Source organism: Diaporthe citri, assembly GCF_014595645.1.
Source record: "Diaporthe citri strain NFHF-8-4 chromosome Unknown scaffold_1, whole genome shotgun sequence".
Classification (NCBI taxonomy): domain Eukaryota; kingdom Fungi; phylum Ascomycota; class Sordariomycetes; order Diaporthales; family Diaporthaceae; genus Diaporthe; species Diaporthe citri.
This window is the reverse complement of record NW_025064846.1, coordinates 1,295,001-1,311,032: the sequence shown is the minus strand read 5'-3', so window position 1 is coordinate 1,311,032 and position 16,032 is coordinate 1,295,001. Positions and strand designations below refer to the sequence as shown.

General features: G+C 54.3%; 1 protein-coding gene across 1 annotated transcript; it reads right to left on the bottom strand.

The window, feature by feature from the left end:
• Positions 1-952: 952 nt before the first annotated feature.
• Positions 953-14,115, bottom strand: INS49_000349 (uncharacterized protein; the record flags this gene model as incomplete). Its single annotated transcript, XM_043161187.1, has 5 exons — positions 953-1,336; positions 1,463-11,020; positions 11,087-11,841; positions 11,928-13,724; positions 13,794-14,115. The coding sequence occupies 5 exons, from the start codon at positions 14,113-14,115 to the stop codon at positions 953-955; spliced, it is 12,816 nt and encodes a 4,271-aa protein (XP_043029693.1).
• Between the last annotated feature and the right edge of the window lie 1,917 nt (positions 14,116-16,032).

Below are 16,032 nucleotides of genomic sequence, written 5' to 3'. Positions count from 1 at the left end.
CCGGGCGTTACATTGATACAAGTGTTGTTGGACTTTTGCACGCTGCCGAACGGCCGAGCAGGCCCCTCGTCTGTGAGAGAGAACAGGACTTTTTCCCTTCACCGAAGCTTCTATGCGGGATGTACACGGTACCTGCCCCGCAGTTGAATGTCGTGGCAGCAGGGCTAGACCCACCAGAGCTCTTGACGTACGCGCCACAACCGCGACGATCCCTCAACGTGATCACCCAGGCTTCACCAGGATATCATCCCAGCCAACCAACCATGAAATGGATCTGGACAGCGGCCCCCATGGGCAGATGGGGGCAGAAACAGCTCATGGCCCAAGTCCCGGCCCATCGGCTCAAGATCTCTTTGTGGACGCATTTTTCTTTCCTTCTCTAAGCGGGCTCCGAAGGCTGAGGACCCCGCATGGCTGGCTCCACCACCTGCTCCAAGATGGGTCGCACGCAAAACTGACTGTGGGCGCCACAACACGCAAGCCCGTTGAAACTACTGTGGTACCAGCGTACCCATACCCACCACAGCCGATCGGCAAGGCTGGGGCTCCCGGATCACTCGGCCCTTGATCCCCACGGGAATCGCCGACCTGTTTGCCCTTTGCCCGGACGGAGCAGTTCGTTCAGATGAGCTATGGCGAGGTTGGGTTGCCTGCACTCCTAGTATCAAGCAATGAGAAATATTCAACTGAATTTCTCCACAAAGTCTAAATACAAACATGACACAAAAGAAGCCATCTCTCGGTAAAGGGGTATCTGTCTGTGACGAAGGCAGCAACCAAGTTCCCAGCTTCTCTTCCGCCAGACGCCCAGATAGATGAGTAGACCCTAGAAAAAGAGACCAAAATGCTGTGATGATCCCAAGAAAACAAGACGCGACCACCTCCCACCTGCTCTCTCCCTGTGTGCGAGCACGCACTCTCCCAGTCGGACATTGTGTCCGCCACTACCCTATTACGCAGCCTGCGCTGCTTCAGTCACCAATTGCTCACCCTCGTCCAGCAGGTCCGTCACCTTCCTCAAGTTCTGGATCATGCTCTGCCCGAGCCCGACGAGCAACAGCTTCTCCGCATTGGCCGGCAAGCCCAGATACGTGGGCGGCTCGCGCTCGGGAAGCTTGTGGATCCATCCCATAAAGTCCTGCATAGACGTGCCCGACGGCACCTCTAGGTTGCCCTCCTTGTCACCGCCGTCAACCAGCTTGTGGCCAATATCGTAGGCTGCGGGTGTTAGGAAGGAGTGGACGAGCTCCGTGAGGAGCTTGTAGTCGCCCTCGTCGTCGATTTTGCCGCCGTAGGTTTCTGTGACGAGGTACCGAATCATTTCCCAGGGGATATTCTGAGGTGCAATGTTTGTCCGGTTTTGGGCGACTGTTTCGACCCACGTATCGATCACAAAGGCCGAGCATTCATACTAAAATCTGTCAGTTCGAGCCACAACTCAGTTGGAAGACAAATTACTCACATCGCTGTCATTGAACTCCCAGAAACCCTTCCAACCAAGACTAGGCGCATAACGCAAGCGCTCTTGAACAACGGCATGCAGGAAGGAAAGCAGCAGGTAGAGCCTCTGCCGCTCAACAGGGCTCTTCGAGGGTCGTGCGGAAAGCGAAGACATCGAATCTTTCATGTTGGCCCTGACACCAGCAGGTTGCTCGTACATGAGCACACGAGAGGCACGGAGCAGGTTGACGGGGATCTTGGGGCTCGCCTCCATGGATAGGAAGAGCCTGAACTCCGGGTTGGGGTTGAGTGACTCCATGCGTTTCTCGAGGCTCTGCAGCCAAGTTGGTGCGAGATGGACATTCTTGACCAGTACCCAAGATCCCATTTGAGCCGCGTTAGTGATTGCTTTGTCGGCGCTCGCAACACCTTCGTTGGAACCCATAGCGATATTCGTGCATCTAACACGTGTTCTCTCCACCAGGCTGTCAACTTTGTAACTGGCATCGAAGCCAGGGCTAGAGACCAAGGCAATCGGTCGTGTGGCGGGTACCTGGGTCACGGTAGCCTTGAGATCTTCCACAATATCGAACAGTTCGGGTCCGAACACCAAGGCCACGAAGCGCTCTGCCGCAGGAACAAAGCGGTCAAGACGGAAAAGCTTCACCAGGAGCAGGGATATGAGAGCCTTGTCGTTGTCATCTGTGCTGTCGTCCCAGACCTTTGGAACGAAATTCTCAGCAAGCTCCTGGGAGAAGAACTGGTCCCAGTCGCTTGAGGGGACCTGGTCGAGTCTCTCCTTCAGACTTGGCAGCTTCCTGGCTCGTGCGAATGCCTCTTCCTTAGCCTCCGCCACAGTGGAGACATCCTTGCCCTCAATCTTGTCGTCCAGGATGTTGTCAATGAGACTGCCGTCCATCTTGTATGGGGACGCTTGGGCGAGGAGCATGGCAAGAGTAATGCGGTCTTTCTGGAGTAGACCAAGAGCAGTCCTCTTGAATGCGGCGATGAACAAATCCCTGACGATAATGTCACGACGGACTTTGTGATTGGTCTCCTTTGCCAGGTTTGGATTGCCATGGAGCACGCCGTGGAAGATGTCGAGGAAGTACTGCAAGGAGAACTGATAGAAGTGGTTAAGGTAGTGAAGCTGTTCAAGGACAGCGTATACAGCACTGCAAGACTTGGCAATGACATCGTACTCAAGCGTGATCTGCTCGACCTCAGCCATGACGCCTTCAGTGTTGCTCATCTTGGCTGAAATCTCCGCCGCTTCAGTCTTGAGGGTCTCCAACGTTTCAATGACATTATCGTCATCCAGGATGTTGCCGCGGGATTCGTTTAGTGCTTGCAGCAGGCGCTTCTCAAGCTGTCGCAAGTGGACCTTGAACTCGCCCTGTAGCTTGATGAGGTTCGATCGCCTCTCATCGACATCTGGCCGCTCGGACTTCAGCGCATCGTTAAGCGACTGAGTCTGGAGACTGCTCTGTGTGACGGTGAAGTTGACAAACGTGGTTCGACTGCAGATGTCCGGTGCAAATGTCGCAGATGGGTCCCTCGTGGAAAGGTAGAGCTTGAAGGCCGGTGAGAAATCGATCTGCTGCTTTCCGAGCTGTATAAGTACACGACCTCCTGTCTTCTGGTACTCTTTGTTGAGCACGTGGTTGAGGATGGGGTCGAGATGCTCCGCATCCTGGATGAGAATTGGGTTGCCGAAACGGAGCGAGCTCTCAAGCTGCTTGGTGAAGGAGTCATCCAAGAAACTGGTGACGGTCAAGCGACGGTCCTTGCACTCCTTTTGCAGGAACTCATTGACTCTGCCCGAAGGATCGATAATCAACGGGTACCTATTGAAGCGCTTCAGGACGATGGCGTTCTCAGTGCACAAGTCATCCACGGGCAAGCTGTTTTCATGCCATCCGAGACGCTCATCGGCGGTGGACAAGTATTCAGTCATGGGGTTGTGCGGCTTGAACTGAATACCAGACAGGTGCAGCTGGTGCAGCCAGTCCTCCATCATGGACTTGCGGAACGTCTGGTCGTATAGACCACTGTAGGCAAGGAACGCAGCGGCGACAAGCACGTCTCCCACCAATGTGCTGATCTGTGTCTCGAAGGACTTGCTGCCCTCTTCCCAACGGACACGCTCAGAAGAAAGGCTGTCGAGCAGCTTGACGCTTCGGTCGACCTTGAACTGCACCCTGGACATCTCTGATTTGATAGCCTGTGTCTCGCTAATCAGCGCCGCATACTCGGTCTTGTAAGTGGCGATGCTCTGCTCCAGGTGGGCGATGTTGTTCTCGATCGCTTTGGCTTCAGCCTTGGTCTGCAAAGCCTGCTCCTCCAGCTGCTCGACCTCCGCCCTCAGTGGACCAACTCTGTCGAGGATCTCGGCAAAGTTGACTTGAGCCTCCACCCACTGGACTAGAGGACCACAAGCCTTACTGGCGCGGTTGACCCTCTCAAATGTGAATTCGGGGTTGGATAAGAATTCGTTTCTCATCTTCACCCGAAGGTTCCTGGTCATCTGCTTCTCATTGTTGAAGTTGATGATGCTTGCAATAAAGTCGTCTCGTCGCACAACGGCCTGAACAGCTTTCCAATCATTGACCTTGTGACCGATAAGTGTGCAGACGGAATCCAGTGCAAGCTTGACGCCCTGCGGCGGCGTGTTCATGGACCGGACTTCAGTCAGATGCTGACGCTTGATGTTGCTGACACTGGCTTTGGCTTCCTCGACTGCAGGCTCTGCCTTCGCCAGATCTTCCAGCACAACCTTCTTCCTCGTTGCGACCTCGGCTTCTTGCTTCTCGAGCGCGGCCTGGACTTCTAGAGACGTGTTCTTGCGCTGTTCAGCCTCCCTTTGGTCGGCAACCATGCGTTGCAGCTTCTCATTTGCCTCGATATCTTTCTGCTCCAGCTGGGCCTTCTTCTCAGCAAGACTCTCGCGGAGGTCTCTGACCTTGTCTACAGTGTCCCTCAGCTTCTCAAGACCGACGTTGAGATGGCGCTGTTGTTCTTCAAGATCCTCGCGCTTTTCATTGTACAGCTTGACATACTGCGCCACGAAATCCAAGAAGTGACGCGGTGTCAAAAAGGTGACCTTGCCCTGCTGCTTCAGCAATTTCACATTGAAGCGCTGAAGGGAGTAGTGAATGTAGACCATAGAGTTGACAACTGATTCTCTGTGTGAAGGAGGCAGGCTGAGGCCACGGTATGCGATGGGAATCGTGTCGGGTGCTTGGAAGTTGGAGCGGTCAAGATCCACAGAGTGCGTCAACTCGTGAGCGACCTGGAACAGGGCTTGATCAGACCAATCGCCGAACCAGTTGAGAACACAACGGTTGAACAAGGCTGGACTGGTGGCAGCCTTGGAAGAGAGGCCATCCTCTGGCGGGTTCATCGTGAAGACGACGTGCAAGTTCTTGACGATTTGCGAGGTGAACCACTTGTACAGCTCCTCCTGGGAATCAAGGAGTAATCCCTGCCGTTGTGCACCTTCCTTGCAGGCCGTCATCAAGGCTGCGAAGTCGTCACCTTCGAAGAGGCCAGGGACCTCAGCATTGGCGAGCAACGTGTTCATTCTCTCAAGGAACCCAGAGTCGAGCACGTTAGATTCGTCCATGATGAAGCACATTTTCTCGCCCTTGCAGCCGCAACGCCGCAAGACTTCCCTCAGGTCCTCGTCGAAGTCCTCGGCTGAGTACTTGCCGTGCACCTTGATTTGGTAGACCTTTAGACCATTCATCCATGCGACGAAGCGAGATAGGGTTGTCTTTCCCGAACCGCTGACGCCAATGAGAATGAGATGACCTTGGGGCTGCCGGAAAACACGATCAATGCGAAGGACGTGCTCCAGAACATCGTTGAACAAGATGAGTGGCACATCAACCTCCTCCTCGCAGAAGGTCTTGAGGCGAGCCTTGACGAAGTCACGAAGTTGTTCCCGGTCGACCGGCACATAGTTCTTTGAGAGCCAGTTGGAGTAGAGGATGGGGCCACCTAGTGCCTGCTGTTCATCGATAGTCGGGAAGAAGTCCATCGCAATTCTGCGTACAGCGTCGTCGGTCCACTTGCGCTCTTCTTCAGCAACAAGTCGATCTTGGAAGAGACGCAAAGCCTCGTGCGCCCATATCCGTACCAAGCCCTCAACGGACAAAGTCTCGAGAGGTCGGATTGCCTCATACACACCACGAACCCAGCGAGTCAATTCACGCGGACTGTACACGTAATGGGGCTGGATCTTAGTCGTGAAACGTTGCTGGGAGTCGAGGAAGAACCGGACCATGGACTGAGTAAGCGCCTCTGCATAGCCGCGTAGTGAGGGGATGATCTTGAGCACGGCAGAGTTGAATGTTCCGTAGATCTGGTGGAGGGATTGCTCGCCTGGGTAGTCAACCATGATCAGAGGAGCATGTCGCAGGAAACGAGCGGCCATAGGCGTACGTCCGGCATCTGTAGGTGGGTTGCAAGCGCCGACGAACTGGATCCTGTCGAGGGTCACCCATGACTTGTCGGAAGTTCTCCAGAAGCCGTTGTGCTCGACTAGCTGACGAATGAAGGATATGGCTCTCTGCGTGCCGTATCTATCCGGAGCTGGCAAATTGATCTCGTCACAGAATATGACGAGCCAACGCCCAATTTGAGTTGGAGACAGCGTCACTCCATTCAGTGTCTTCTTATACTCGCAGTATTGCTCGAACGTCTTGATCAGGAGGTCGGGTGTAGTAGCACTCGAGAAGTTGAGGCCAACGACTTCCATATTTGGCAGCTTGCGCAACGCACTGAATAGCGTCATCGTCTTACCAGAGCCTGGCGGTCCGCACAGGAGAAGAGGCTTGTGTTCAGCCAACCATGAGTACAGGACATCTTCGTGCCGGACAGTGTCCAGAGTCGGAATGACCACATCGGTCTGAGTGATAGAGTGTGTGTTGACTTCGATCGTCGGTACCTGGTTCTGCCAAGGTGTCCATTCGGCTTGTGGGAGAGAGACATCGAAATCAATCAGGGCGCTGGACCCATCCAATGGAGGTGACCCGAAATCTGCAAGACCGCATAGGCTGTCGCCGAATGCCTTGCGATCATTTAATGGACAGTCGCCGGTTAGAGCCCAGACCAGAGCAAGCAGGAGCTTCTTGGCAATGAAACCTTCCACCTGCTCGGGATCCAGAGCGAAGTCAACATGCTGGGAGTTGTACTCGATGATGTCGCGGACAGCCTTGTTCAGCAGAGAAAACAGGGTGTTGAGCACTCTGGCCACTGTGAACTCCATGATGTGGTTGTAGTTCTCTGCTTGCTGCAAAGCGGCCAGGATAAAGCCCTCAGACTCGAGATGCGAGCGGAGGAGATCAGCAGCGTGCGTTTGCACGGCTAGGGCCTTCGCAGAGCTCTGTCCGGTGGCTACCGCGTCTTCGTCTAGATCTTCGAAGGCAACCGTGCGAAGTGTCTCGAGGTAGTTGGTCACCATCATGCTAGGCGTGACAGTGTCTTCGCTGAACCAGACCATACCGCATCTACTGACTGTTGCGAGCGTGGCGTACTTCAGGGTCTCCACCTCGAACATTATGCGGACATTAGGCGGCAAGTTGAGACGCTCGCCATTGGGAAGGGTGAGCAGCTTATTGTCATCGAGCACACTGTTCAAGTTTTCAACCCACTCGGGATCGACATCGCCATCAAAGACAATCCAGTGGCGCTTGGTGTCCTCGCCACGAAGGTTGTCCACGATTTTCCGAAGAATGCTTGTGAACAGACCATCTGTCCATTCTCGGGTGGTGGAGTCGAGGTTTCCGTACAGTGCCTCCTTGGACATGACTTTTGAGTCGATGACGTGGGAGACGCCCTCCACACTCTCGACTTGCTGAAGTGCGTCAAGAAGCAACCTCCAGGCAGCCGACTTTCCTGATCCTGAATTTCCGACCATCATGACACCATGATGGATCTTCTGGATTTGATACAGCTGAAGAATCTTCGTCATCCAGGTTTCGTTGACAACGAGTTGCCTTTCGTCTGCCAAGCGGCGGATTGCCTCCTCCAAACTTTGCAGGTTGGCCGGGACGTACTTGACGCCGGGGAAGCAGACCTCTTCGATATCCATCATAATGTCGACATCAGACTTGATCAGCTTGGGCGCAATGGTCTCGCGGATGCTTTGGACAATGATCTCCGGCTCAACTACTTCCTCTGCGCCCAGGTCGCCCCCGCTCTCGATGAGTCGGGCACGTTTCAGTCCACCAGAGCTTACTAGGACGCTCTTCAAAGCACGCAGGCCGAAGTCGTAATGCGCTTGTTTCGAAAGCTTGGCTGAGCATTCGTCGAAGAAAGGTACTGTGTGCTTTGACAGTTGCTTAGCCTGGTTGAAGCCTTGGGAGTACAGCATGACTTCGGCGATAAGCTCCTTGTCAGGCTTCGACATGGCCACACTGCGGAAGAGCTTCTTGAGGTTGTCTGGCAGATTGGACCGACCAGCATAGCCGGGGTTCATCGTGATGAAGATGCCCGTGTCCTCATTGACGTGAAGTTGGCGACCTACAAGCTCAATCTGAGCTTTGTCATCCTCAGCGCCCTGTTTGAGACCGAGTTGAATGTTCTGGATCTGTTGGGAGACTGCAGACAGAATACGCTCTTCGAGACGGTTGAACTCGTCGAAACAGCCCCAAGCTCCGACCTGGCAAATACCGAGGAAAATACGACCCATGGCCTGGAAGTCGAAAGTGTCATCACAGCAGAAGACCAGAGTGAATCTGCCGAGCTCAACGCCAAGCGCCTTGACAGACTCTGTCTTGCCGGTACCGGCAGGGCCATAAGGAGACCCTCCCAGACGCTGGCACAGTCCTTGTGTGAGAGTGAGGAAGCACCTGTCAGTGAGAGGCGTTCGAACAAGCCTGTCAGGGACACCGAGATACTCGAAGCCGTAGTTGAGCTTTGCGTTCGCCATCTTGATGTGGAGGCGGTCTAGGAATTCGCCCTGAGGAGTGTAGACATAACGCATCTGGAGGAGCCACATGTAGTGTGTTGGAGTCGTTGCATTGAGCTTCACAAGCTTCTCAATGACATCTCGCTGATGAACGCATTCGGTGATGAGCTGCTCGCACTTCTTCCTCATCAGTACCTCCAGGTCACCCAAGACCGTGTCAGCGAGAAGGCGGAGCACCTGGACCTCCCGCTCGAACAAAGCTTGGAGGTCTTTGCCGCCATCATTGAGGGCCTGGTCAATGGCAGTGGTCCAAACAACCTGAGTTGCCAAGACCACAATCTGACTTGGATAAGCTGACATGAAATCGCTCAGGGCAGATTGCTCGATCTTCTCGCTGGAGAAAATGGGCGTGTATTGTTCGACAGCCTCAGCCAGTAACTCGGCAAGCGTTGCTTTCATCCCGCTTTCCAGGAGCGCGAGCCAGTCGTTGATCTTCGGAGTCTTGATTACCGAGATTTCCTTCTTGAGTCGCACGATCTCGCCCTCCTTGGAGGTAAAGCCGGAAATAACACCCTCCTCGTCCATGACGAGACCAGAGAGACCAGCAAACATCTTTTTGAAGTGCTTAGCAATTCGCAAAGTGTCGTTGCTATTGCCGATCATTTCCAGCAGATCTTCGTCACCGACGAAATAGAATCGAGGGAATGAGACACGCTCCTTCTCGAGATACTCGCCGAGCGCTTTCTGGATCTTGTTGAGCAGCTCCGCCAAACGCTCCAGAGATTTTTGTACATTCGGTATGTTAAGGACGTCAAGGACAGTAGGCTGCTTGTAGACCTTCTTCATAACCGCCGAGAACTCGCTGTTGATGTTCTGGAACCTCGAAGACTCAATTGGAAGCAGGTGCTTGATATCCGCGTTGCCAGTAAAAACACCCTCGAGGTAGACCCATTGGCGTTGAACATCGATCCAGACGTCGAAGAGGACGTGCACGCGATTGAGCCTATCCTCCCAGGTCGAGGCCTCCTCCTCAAATTCTTTGTAGTACGGAGAGTGCTTCATTGCCTGTAGCGAGTTTAGGTTCTCGCTGCACTTTGCGAACAGCTCATCCCAACCTCGAATGAGACGGCACTTATTCTGGTAGTTGACGAGTTCGAGATGGTAATTCGTCCAGTCCTCCTTCACCTGCCGGAGGAACTCTTCAAGGGCCATCTCGCCCTGGGCTTGAGCAATCACGTCCTTGATGATGACTTCGGTCGCCACGAGGTTGAGGTCCCAAACATCTCCTAATGTCATGGAGACGGGAGAATATCGCTTGCCAGGCTTGATCTGCTTCCAGATCTTAGTCCAGTGTCGGTCCCGTACCGCCTCTGACTTGAGGTCCCCTAGCAGAGAGTTGACTTTCAGGTACTGCCGAAGAATGTTCTGGATGTGCTCAAACGCGGCGTACTGCCGCATCCTGCTGGGCATCTCCTTCGTCATCTTGATGAGGCTATCAATCGATGATCTGATCTTTCTCGGCTGAACGCTAGTCCATAGCATCTCGCGAAGCTCGTTCAGACTCTTCCATATCAGGGAAAGTGAAGCCCAGACAGATTTGAAGTCTTGAACCTCTTCCAATATCACACCAAGAGACGAATCTGCGGACGCAGGAAGGTCGAGGGCTTCCTTGGCCTTGGAGACCATGGCGAATTCTTCCTGAAGCTGAGTGATCCTGATCTCGAAAGAGCTCAGAGTGGCATTGGCCTCGTCAGGAGGTATAGTGCCAGACACTGGCTTCTCCTCATTCCACTGCTGTGCCACCTCGGTGATTTTATCGGCGACGACCTTGTCCTCGGCGGTGATCTTTGCTCGCAAGGCGTCCGTCTGATCCTGGACAATCTTCGATTTGCGCGCTAGAAGCTCGTTCAGTGCGTCCCACATGCCGTCTACCTGTTCCGCATGAAGCCAGTCATTGGGGAACTGGTACCGCTGCCTCACAAGGGTGGATTCGCCTTGGCGGAAGATCTCAACCTCTGGTGCCCAAAGCTTGACCTGCCGTTTGCAACTCTGCACAATGGTGATGAACTGTACGGCTTGCGCCGTGGACGATGCTTCCAGACTATGGCTTTCCAAATCTCGCCGGGCTTTCTCGATCTCAGCATGGACCTCCCGCATGCGGTTTCCAAGACGACTAGCAAACTTGAGCAGGATATCATGCTGCCATTGATCATACTTGGCATTGACCTTGGTTTGTACCTGGTCGTAATCGATGGTGACATGGCCGAATGAGCGGCTGACCTCTGATGTGTCAAATGTCGATCGCGTTTTGCGGAGCTCCTGCAGGAGCTGCAGCCATCGCGAGAGCTGGTCACCAAGTATTTCGTAGACTTGATCAGACTGCAAGTCCCATAAGGACTGGAACTGCAGCCACTTGTCGACGTATGCCCCAATCTCCTGAAGCTTCTTGTCAACGGAGCCATGGACACGAATGAGCATCTCGGTGCACTCAGCGGGGAGGTCGTTAAACCGAGGCTCATCTTGAGCCGTCGTGTTGAGACTTAGGCTCATTTGGTAGCGAGTGGCCTTGATCTTCTTCAGGTTGCAGACGACGCCAAGCCAGTCTTGAAGCTGGAGGAACCAGCTAGCACGTGCGTATTCCAAGGGAGGGTCGAGATAGATGACCTGGTTCCGCATCGTGATTTCATGTATCAGCTGTCTCATGGTTGGCTTGTCAGATTTGGCGTTTACAGCACCATCTCCGTGTCCCCTCCGACGCGAATCGTCACCCTCGAAATGGTCATCCTCAAAGGCCTCAATCCAAGCCGACATTGCGCGTTGAAGGCGGATCAGCAGGACCTCCTTGATATGGGAGTTCATGCCGTCGACCCAGTAGCCCAAATTCACGTATTGCTCCAGGTTCAACTGGTCCACTGCGTCTTGGATGATTTTGAGCCGTGAATCAAATTCCGATGCTTCGTACGGGCAAGAACTAAGCTCAGCAAGAGCCTTCTGGATGGTTGCGTTGATGGAGGCCAATGTCATGGTCTTGAACTGGAGCTGTGACACCGCCACAGAGAATTCTTTGACGAAAGTGACGTGCTTGCTTTCGCCCTTTGATGAGTCCGCTCTGAAATGTAACTCATACATGTTGTTGAAGGACTCCCATCTGAGCGGCATGCCCTTGCGGACAAGCTCCTGGACTTCGTTCCGAAGACCGCCAAGCAGTACGGAGACGTCCGGCATGTCCGCGATCTGGCGATCGGTCTGCGCATAAGTCCTGACGCTCTCCATGAGGCTCACGGCAAAAGGATAGACTCTCTTGGCCTCTTTCGAGACGCTGTTGATGGCGTGAGGTACACTGTAATTAAGCCACATGAGGTTTCGGACCTCTTTGAACAAGGCAATGACTTGCCCGTCGAAGTTGATCTGAAGCTCCAGGACGTTTCCAGCAGCCCGGATCTTGCTGATGGTGAAGATGAGCCCCGAGATGGTGATGTTTTTCTCTGCACATCATGAAGCCAAGCCTCGTATATCGGCCGGGTGTTCAGCTTCTTTCGGAACAGCTCGCTGTCGTTCTTAAGCTTCTGACCTTCGGTGTGAAGCGCCCATTCGGAACCGAGGACGTCCTCGACTTTCTTCATATATCCGTCGAGTTGGCGCTCGATTTGACGAGCCCAAATGATAGCCCCAGAGACGGGTGGCAGGTCATGCAACTGTGCCATGGCGTGCGCCTCAGAATGTCCGTATTGCTGCTTGAAGCGCTCATGAAGGGAGTTGATGGCCAGCTTAACATTGTCAATGAGCTGGGTTTGGTACTCTGCGATAGCGCCTCGGATCTTCGGCCGCACAAAAAGCGCGTTGAATTTGGAGAACACGCGGAACATTTCGTTCGCATTCTTGGCTGTGGCAAGACGGTCCCGCAGCCGAGCGATGATGGAGTTCTCAACGCGAGATGTCCGTTCGTTGTAAGTCTCTTCGGCCTTGACCCATCGCTGAGTCCCTTCTGTTGAAACATCAAGTAGGTCCACGTTCCTAAGAGCTTCCCAGGCTTGCTTGACCTCCTCGACCGCATCGACGTCGCCCATCTCTTCAACGACGACGCCTTCCGCGTTTGCGCCGTCAACCAGTTCAGTCACAGTCGCTTTGGGACCAAGAACGTTGACAATCGTCTTCTGCAATTGCTCGTGATTGTCGCGGAAGTTGCTGACATATTTCAGTCGAGACTGAAGCTCGACGTGTTTGGGGTTGATCTTGATAGGGATGAACTTCTCGTTCCTCCGCCTGGTGACATCACGAGCGACATCTGTGAAAGCCTTTCTATTATCGTCCCAAGCCTTGAAGACGTTGTCCGTCAGGCGCATGACGTTGCTGAACTCCTGATAATCAAGATCGACCAACTCCGTTCCTGGAAGAAGGCGGTGCAGAACCTCATCCAGGTCCGCTGAGAAGGCCTCGACCAAAGGTAAGGCCCGTCGAATGGGGTATGGGCAGATGCGGAGTTTCTTGTTCAGGTGGGTGAATATCTGGTCAATAGCATCCCGTACCTTGGGCAGCGAGGTTGCCGAGAGGAGCTCGTCCAAGGGAAAGTCGCGCATCAGCTGGTTGTACTTTTGGACTGTATCCATGGCTTCTTTCAGCCCCGTGTCTGCTCCGAAACTGACAGTTGCCTGGAAACGCTTCGCGTGCTTCAAGATCTCCAGAGTCAAACGGACACCATCGCTTCCCAGCTGAGTCTCGATGCCACCAAGTGCTGCCTCCATGGACAGCCAAAAATTGATCTCCTGGTTGGCCGTTCCGGTGGTTGGGTCACGGTTCATCTTGGTGATTGCCTGGATAGATTTGATCCAGTTGTTCACATTCGTCTGCAACTGGTTCAGGAAGGTGCTGTCCTGGAGGAGGGCGGGCGGTATCATATCGAGTGAGGGCTTGATCTGGCGAGATGCCGCATCATCGAGGGCGTTCTGCACCGTTGGATGGAACGGCAGGAGAACCTCTGGGATCTCGACATTCTGCTGCAAATGTGACAAGCTCAGCTCCAGCTCAGTCCACCTCTTCTTCGTCACAGGTATACCAGTCTTGGCGTCGACATCAGCTCTGCCGCGGACGCCGCCGATCATCTGCTGGCTCTTGGTGCTTGCATCGAAGTATGGCGCCAGACCGTTGTGCAGGAAGAGCTGTAGATATTCGAAGGGCGAGGCTGCCGGGCCTTGCTCGCCAGCGGTGGCTGCAAGGTAAGCTGGGCCGGGAAGATTCAGCACTTGAAGCTGTGAGGCGAGGGGCGCGGATGGATCGAGGGGCTGAGGGCGCTTCAGGAGGACCAGGAACGCAACGGTGGTTGCTGCTGAGAACAAGTCGGATGCGATAGTGTATGTGTGTTGTGATGGTTCTGAGGAATCACAGTTAGCATGTGTGCCATCGAACGGAGTTGGGAGGACGGAGGGGGCAGGCGCCATACTCGAATCCACGTCGCCATTTTCTAGTTGAGGGGTGGCGGGGAGGTCTTTTTGTATGTACAAAGACACGACTGCGTCGTTGGCGAAGCGGGTACATCGTTGTAATGTGTCGTTGTATCGTGCTTTTGACAGGAGGCTGCCAGTAGCTTCGAGCTCGTCGCGCGATGCGCCAAGGGCGGCCTCAAGCAGATGTGCCAGATGCTCGACGACGCGGGCGGGATCCATGGCAACGAGAGGGGCGCCTGGATTGACACCGTTGATGCCGTTGGCACCGTTGCCATTCACAGGCGTGCCCGGGGGCTGTGGTGACACGGCCGCGTCCATGGTGGGCGTTGTCGTGGTGGGAGGGTTTGACCGCTTAGAATATCGTGGTCATGTCTCTCCGACGTTCGCAGGCGATGATCTATAAGCCTGAGGTGCCGGGATACAGGTCGATTAAGGGGTCACCGAGCCGGGCAAGGGCAAGCAGGTAATGGCGAGGACGAAAGAAGCAAGAAATCAAAGCAGCTTGAAGGGGTATCTCGTTGCTGTAACAAATGCCCTGGTCTCATGAGCGAAAGCGGGCGATGGGGGAAAATGGATGTTGCGCTGGCAGGGAGGTGGTTTGATGGCGGACGGTCATTAAAGCCCTGGAGTATCAAATTCCAGCATGAACTGAACCACCACCAGAACTGGCACCAGTGTTGACTTCCAAAACTCGGGCAGCTTCGAGCCACGCGCTGCCCGTTGGAGGACCCCTGTCGCGACTGGGAGCATGCGGGAGAGCGGGTACCTGGATTTGATTGGTCTCGACGCCTGCCGGCATTCATGCACGCCGAGCAGTACCTAGGTGGTCTACTTTACCTAGTCTACCTTTGTACAGTACGTCGACCGGCCAGCCGGCAGGGTGTACATGTGTGCCACCTACCAACAGTTCTCACATTCACATGGCAGACAAATTCACACACCCTCCGGAGCTCGTCAAGCTTTTCGGCCGCCAGACGCTTCCACCGCGCCGGTGTCATGTTGTCGGTCATTTTAATGCGACAGGACCGGCGCAGTCTGAGTCTACTTTGACTTCGTGCGCGCGGTTGGGCCTCGAATTCATGCCCGCGGGGCCAAGACACGGACTTGGACGGTATGCAGATAACGCCATGAGTTGGTTGACTGGCCTTCATTCCCACGGCCTGCCTGCCGATGATATCTTGCCTTTTTGCCCACCATTCTCTCGGTACAAATCAAGTCAACGCCACTGACCCCAGATCCAAGAAACAACCAGACCCAGAACCATAATGCCCACCCCCATCTTATGCCTGGCTGAATCCATTATCAATGCGTGAAACCGTGATACTCGTAGTCTGTTCCCTTTCTGGTTGTGGTCACCTTTTCTTCAACTCCCTCTTATTCTCCTGATCAAGGCCTGCTGGCATTACCATTGTCATCGATGTCCTTGAGTTTCTCCCGCTGGATCATCACGCGCTCATTGCACAGGTCAACAAACATCTCGTACTTCTTGATGATCTTGTCCTTCTCGCGGAGTTTGTCCTCCAGCTCGCTGATCTTCTTTTCGTTGTCCTCTTTCACTTTCTCGAACTCCTCTTTGGCCTTGGCGAGCTCACGCCGCAGGTCGGCCCTGATGCGTTCCTCAGCGCTGGGATGTGGCTTGCTGTAGATGGCTGGCCGGTCGTCGGCCAAAGCAGCAGTGATCTTCTGAGGGTTGCGGTTGATGGCTGCTCTCGCGTTGTATATGTCCCGCGGCAGGAGCGGTACGTGTGGGTTCTCTGTCTGCAGTATCTCCAATGTTGCACTGACACCCACACCTACGGCGTATTAGCGAATGTCCAAGAAACATAGCTGGTAATTTACATGTACAACATACCGCTTTCCTTGAGTTGTTTGACGGCGGCAACCATCTTGCTGTCAAGTTTGCGAGCTGCAGGGTGCAGAAGTGGGCTCTCACTCGGGCCATGGTTGTGCTGGAGGTGAGCTGGATCCGGGCGGTAACGAACGGTCCATTGGGTCCGCTGCTCTATGGCGAAGAAACCAAATTGACAGTCACACTTGCGGGAGGACGTTTTTCGCTTCCGCATCTCGGGGCTGACGCGTTTTGGGGGCTTCCCTGCGCGGTCACAGACGAATAGCACCTTCTTCAATCCCGGCACCGTCTTTTTGGACCTGCCGATGACAATAGCGTAGCCAACAGACGTGCAATACTCCAGCACAGCCTTGTGCACGGCGTCAAGAGTGGGGAAGCTCCCGCCT